The 6825-nt window shown below is 30.1% G+C and overlaps 1 protein-coding gene across 1 annotated transcript; it reads left to right on the top strand.

Moving 5' to 3' along the window:
- Positions 1-1192: 1192 nt before the first annotated feature.
- LOC100778591 (F-box protein SKIP31) lies at positions 1193-4357 on the top strand. Its single transcript, XM_003517054.5, has 9 exons — positions 1193-1540; positions 1698-1907; positions 2084-2157; positions 2549-2624; positions 2861-2971; positions 3296-3470; positions 3590-3708; positions 3910-3970; positions 4067-4357. The coding sequence occupies exons 1-9, from the start codon at positions 1463-1465 to the stop codon at positions 4135-4137; spliced, it is 975 nt and encodes a 324-aa protein (XP_003517102.1). The 5' UTR covers positions 1193-1462; the 3' UTR covers positions 4138-4357.
- Positions 4358-6825: the final 2468 nt, after the last annotated feature.

Here is a 6825-nt window from a genome sequence, read left to right as displayed (position 1 = left end):
GCGAAATAACGGGGAAGGGTTAAAAATTTGAAATGAGATAGAATGGATTTTTTCCCCTCAATGTAGAGACCAAGAGTAATTTTAGTAGGACATAACACCTTATCTAAATTTACCTGAGAAAAAAAGGCGAAATGATCTAGAAGGGATAGTTTTTTTTTTTCTAAATTATCAAATGGGGTAAATTTTAAATAAATATTAAAAAAAATAAGTCATAGAATATCTTATGACTTGTCAGTTCAAAGTCATAAATCATTTTATGACTTTTGCTATTTTTTTTTCCTTTTCTACTATAAAATAATTTATGATATCATAAGTTTTTTTAATGAGACTTTGAAATCGTAAATAATTTTATTTTAATTAAATTTTTTTATATTATTTTATTTAATATTTTTATATTTTTGTATACTGTTTTTATTTAATATTTCTTTTGTTTTTTTAATATTATCCATATTAAATAAATCCTTAACATTATTTACGACTTTAAATCGTAAATAATTTTATTTAAATTAATATTTTTAGTATTAGTTTTATTTAAAATTTTAGTATTTTTATATATTTTTTATTTTATTTTTTTATATTTTGTATATTATATTTATTTAATATATTTTGTTTAATGTTTTTTATATTTAAAAATCTTTAACATTATTTACGAATTTAAAGTCGAAAATGATTTTATTTAAATTAATATTTTATATTTTTATACATTATTTTATTTAATATTTTATAAATTATTACATATTGTTTTATTTAATATTTTCAATATTTTATTATATTGTTTTATTTAATATTTTTTATATTTTATTTAATAATTTTATATTAAATAAATCCTTAACGTTAGAAAAAATATCATATAAAATAATATAAAAATATAGAAATATTAAATAAAATAATATAAAAAATATTAAATGAAAATATTAATTTAAATAAATTTATTTACTACTTTAAAATTATAAATAATTTACAATTTTAAAATTGAATTAAAAAAGAAAAAGAAATTAGAAATTTTTGTAGGATTCAGTAAAAAAAAACAAAAATCATGAAATGATTTACGAGTCTGAAGTCGAAGATTATAAAATATCTTACAATTTACTGTTTTTTAAATATTTATTTAAAATTTATCCACATATATAATTTAGAAAAAAAAAATTACCTCTAAAATATCGTTTGGCCGGAAAAGATCTGAGAGCGTCATACCTAATAATCGGACAAACCCATGTGCCAGCATAGCGGGTCGGGTCAATCCGAGAAAATCTAACCGTCCATTCTGCTTTGCATCTATCTCATTCTCATCAATCTTCTATCCTCTTTTGCCGCTTCCTTCTGATTCCACAACCGACCTTCAAATTCCGGCCACCGGAGTTCTCTCTCGGTTTTCCGACCGGCCAGCCAATCTGCAATTCCGATTTTGCTTAGATCTCTCACGAATCCCCTTTCTGCACCTTCCTAGGGTTTACTAGACACCATGACTCTTTCGGACGACGAGGACGAGAATCTGGCTCAATTTCTGGAATCAGAAGTCCTCTCGGAGGTATCTGACAAGGTATTCCGATTGTTCCTATTTTAATTTTTTGTTTTCGTGTGTTAAATGGTAGATTAGGGTTTTGATTTGGGGCTCTGAAGGAAAAAGGTTTGTTTTTTTAATAGTTTTATTGGAAATGGTGGCGTAGTGGGTTTAATTTAAGTGGGTGTTGTTGCAGGAAGAGGAAAATGTGGAGGAACCGAAAGCAAAGAGAGCGCGCTTAGAAGAGGATGAGATTACTAAGCAAAAACAAAGTTCTGATTCATTATCTGCGCCGAAGAACATTGTTGTCAACAACGGGGTGGTGCCCAGAAGGATTGAGACTGGTTATTTCAGTCAAATTCCACCGGAGCTTTTCCATCACATCCTTAAATTTCTGTCCTCCGAGGTTACCTCTTAGCACTTTTTTTTTGGTCTGTGTGTGGAAATCTATTTTTTTAATTGTTTTTAATTGATAAATCCCTTTAATTGTGGCTCTCTATGTGTATGGATTTTATTTTGTTGTCTGCCATGGTAAATGAATTAGCTTAGCTGACTATGGTTATGGTTTTTTGATGGGTGCAGGACCTTGTTTCTTGTTCCTTAGTTTGTAGGTTCTTGAATTATGCTGCATCAGATGAGGCATTATGGCGTCGCTTGTAAGTACATATTGTATTATTGTTTGCTACTCAAAGTTGCATATTTTCAAGTGTTGTTGATATGATATTTGTTTGAGATTTAGCTTCAGATAGGATAGGTTATATGGACTGCTTTTTGGATTATATATTTTGATTTGGGAGTTGATCTCTGTCGATTAGCCTGTGTTGATGTTCTATTTGACTCAGGAGTGCCAGTCCCATATCTGCTGGGTATGAGAGACGGAACTCCCCCGTTTGAAGTGGAGGCTTCCCCTATTTTATCATCTTGGCTTTGAGGAGTTGGTTCTCCTCTATTTAAATAGTTCTTGTTATATACGTTTCCTTGTTCACAGATATGTATTAAAATGCATGAACCTTATTTATGCCTATTGTCATGGTAAAATTTGTTCAGGTACTGTATGCGATGGGGCATGCTTCCCCCTACAAGGAAGTTAAGGGAATGCCCGTGGAAAATGTTATACATTCAGGTGTGTGCACATTTTACATTTCTGTTTTTCTTAGTAATGTTTCATTTTTCTTTTTTGTGCATGCATTCATCAATTCGTGATTTTTGGGTGAACATGCTGATGGCATTAGCTGAAACACATACTTAAGTGGTTGAACCTTTTCCAATCTTTATTCTCTTGGAAACTGAAACAGAATTAATCGACCTTGCTTTGTGAATTTTTGTGTGGATCTCACCTTTTCTGCTATCATTATGCAGCGTGATGGAGAGGACATGGTTGAACTTGTTAGAAGCTGCCAAAATGAGTTTAAGGAGTACTACATTCAAATGCAAGCAGCTAAGCGAAGTCAAGCACCTCATCCTTCACAGGTAATGATGGAAACTCTTGTAGTGTGGAAATATATACTGATATATTTAGATCCTTTCAGCTATCTGAAAAACTTAGATTAACACGGCATTTCTTGTCCTTTTACAACTTTCCATACTCCCTAGGCGTCCCTTGTGGGGAAGAGAAAGGGATAGAGGTTAATTTTATACAGTAATGCATATTTGCCTGTGCTCCTTGTGTATCTATCCTAACTGAGATTTTGTAATGCTTTGCTAATGTTATGTCACAAGTAAATTTGTATTTTCAATATGAAGTAGATGCCTCTTGCCATTTGTTATTTCTCCCCCTATTTTTTGCATGTGAAGTTGAAGGACGATAGGATAATTCTTGACAAAACATTAGCTGATCAAGTGTCATCATGGAAAAGCAGCAGGGGCCTCAGTGATACAGTGGTGACTGATCATGCTTGTTCTGGGGAAACGTGCTCTTACTACCATATTGGAGATGTATTTATTTGTGAGAAGACTGGACAAGTTCATGGTGAGAAACACTATCTATGAGAATGCTCCTTTGTGCTTTAATTTCTTAACATTTTTTCAACATTAAATTTTAAATCCTTTGGTCTTGGTCAGAGCTTATAATTTGCATTTATTTTCTAGTTTGTGACGATACATGTAGAGAAGTAGTTATGGATCCCACAAACGAGCTTTTGGTCTGTACAATATCGGGGCACTGTTTTGATAGATTATTGTCACCTTCGGAAATGGAGCCTGATACTGTAAGTCTGAAAGTCCTTAACATGATGTTTTTATATTGTTTACTGTAGTACATGTGTACATGCAAATTAATTTTATTAAAGGGTCAGTATCTATTATAAATTTTATAATCTTAAAGTTAAACTTATTTATCAAAATTAAGTTAATGGCTCCTTCTATATAACTTATCTTCCTAATGGTTTCTTATTCTTTTGAAATTTCAGGAGCAGCAGCAAGGTGGTGTGACTGATGAGGCCGAGCCATTTATGGGATCTGGCCGTTTTGGTAAACTTATCTCTTTGGCTTTTGTTCCTTTTCTTTTGGGGGAATCAGCTTGCACATGCATCTCATTTTTCTGACTCATCTTTTCCTTTTTAACAGCACGAGCTTATTCACTGGGATACAATTGTGCTGATGAAAAGGAGCTTGAAGCTACATTGAGGTTTTGCTGATCCCCACTTTGAGCTTTCAGTAGTGTGGATGATCCTATGTCTCATCATTTACCTATCTAGTATTTAACATTAAATATTTTACAATTTCTCATGGCTGAAGAATATTTGCTTAGTCTCAGATTGTAAAACTCTGCTTTTGTGTTGTCTTTTATATTAATAGTGTATCATGTATGCTTTAATGTATAGTTGAATTTCAGTAGGCAATAGTTAATTTTCTCGATACTGCTATTGTTGATTCTTTATGTTACAAAAGTGATCATTCCTTTGACATTTTTATATTGGTATTCACCAAAATGGTTTTTGTCGAAAGTCGTATTACTTCCTTCCACTCAAAACTCAAAAGGCTGAAACTAAGTACTCGCACTTTCCAAATTAATGAAATCTAATCCAATCATTAATATTTCATCTAATTTGTTCTAGTATTAGTATGAATTATAATATAATGTTTGTAGAGTGAGTTTCACTCTCTTCATTTTTTATTTTATTTTTTAATTAGATGTTCTCTATATTTTCTCTCTTCTCAAGCTTCTCATGTTTGGAGGTGCATTATAACTAGTCAAAAGACTTAGCTCTTGTTTTCATCATGAAGTGAAAACACTCGAAAGACATCTTTGCATTATTTTTTATAAGTCTTTTTGGAACAAATCCACTTTGATTTTCACTTACTATGAATGGAAGAATCTGCTTCTAGCAATTGACAATTGTTTTATGACAAATTAAGATCTTTTTGACTTTTGGAATCATGGCAATCAATATTTTGTTGATGGCGGTTGGGTCACCTCCATTTGCTGCTGTCTTCGAATTGAAGGATATCAATTTATTTTTACTGTCTCCTTTATTCGTCTCAGAATCTGTCAAAAAAATTCTCCACCCCATGCTTCCAAATTTGCTCCAATACGAGCCAAATTCTTAGGTACATTTCCACCATGACACCATGAGACATGAGCTATAGACCACTTCTCCACATTCCTCCTTATCAAGCCATACTAGTTCAAATCAGTACAATTTGTTTCTTTTTCTCCTTCGCTTTTGTCCAGTCAAATTTGATACAAACGACTCTTTCCAGTTCTTCAACCAAGGACTATTTGCCAAGAAAAATGTCACAAATCCAATCTCTCTTTTCAATGATATCTGGTGACTTTCTCCTATTGGACCCTGTAAATCGTTAACGCAAATAGCTCAAGTCAGATAATAGGCAAGCATCCACCACTTCTTGAAATTGCGAACAATAAAACCACATAAATCAAGGGAGAATATGCGAGCCTCTCATATCATTATAAGAATCAGATACCCTCTTAATAAATTTTTTAAAAGAAAAACGCATTATAGCGTTGTAGTTTTTCTTTTTCCCTTAAAAAAAAGGATTCCCTAAATCAAGCAAAATTGATAAAGAAAAAAAAAAGAAAGTGATTGCATTACCTTTGAAATAATAACTTCTTTCATCCTCTAAATATTATATATTTTTTCACTATTAAAAGTAAGATTCTCAATGAATTTATTCTCTCATACAAAACGTTACATCAACTTTTTTCTTCCATGAAATTTATTCCCTTTCTTAACAAAATTTATGTATTTCATATTCACTCAATAAAGTGATGCATCATTAGTCATTTAATTTGAGGTTATTGCATGTATTAGTAGGCAGAATTAGGGACATTCATAAATCGATATAATCTTCAAGTAAAAAAAGAAGAAGATACAATCAGGGTGTAATTGGATCGAATTCAATATGCAAATTCGTTCAATTTAACACAATTTAATTAAATTTTTGTGGGTTAGATTGAGTCATTGGATTTGATTGATTTTAGTTTAAGAAATTCAATTAAAATTAGATTTGATGACGAGTTTAGAATTTTAAATCGGACCAAAATTCAATCTAATCCACATACAATTAAATTACTAATACATAAACCTTAAATTAAGCATACTTCATTCTCAAGGTAATGCAATATTTATCTTAAGGTAATACATTATTTTAGAATTTTTTTTGATTTATTTTAAGGTAATATATTGTTTTATAAATGAAATTGTAAGTACATATATTTATGATTTTTTTCTTCTATTTACCTATGAATGGTTCAATGTTGTATGAATAATTTTTAAGAATATCCTTATTATTCTGCGAAAAATTTATATCCTTATTATTTTTGAGTTTGAAATTTTTTTGTCAAGACTTAAAGAAGTGATTACAGCTTTAATGACTAACCTGAGAACCCATATAATTAAAGTTGGATGGGATTGACAAAATAAAAAGGTAAACCAATCCAATTTAATATTGGGTTGAAAAATAGACAAATTTAATTCAACTCAAATCATTTACACCCTTACAATCTAATGAGAACAAAAAAATAATAATCTAAAAAACAGAAAATTGAACAAATAAAAATTTTGAAAAATTGAAATATTTTATTGCATTGGACTGATTTTGGATTTGACTTTATTGACCGATTCAATTCAATGCAATGCCACCCATGTTTTTTTCGATAACTTCACTCGTGTTTTTATTTCATTTTTTAATGTATTTGTAAAATTATCACATAATTAAACATAGTTTTTTATTAAAATTTTTACTTAATAAGATGCATAAATATATTTATTAAGTTGTGTAATTTTTTTGATATGGTATATATTTAAAAATTTAAACTATTATTAATTAGATATAAATAAAATATTTGACTTATTTTATGT

This window comes from Glycine max, chromosome 1 (assembly GCF_000004515.6).
Source record: "Glycine max cultivar Williams 82 chromosome 1, Glycine_max_v4.0, whole genome shotgun sequence".
NCBI lineage: Eukaryota > Viridiplantae > Streptophyta > Magnoliopsida > Fabales > Fabaceae > Glycine > Glycine max.
This window is presented reverse-complemented; position numbering and strand designations above follow the sequence as displayed.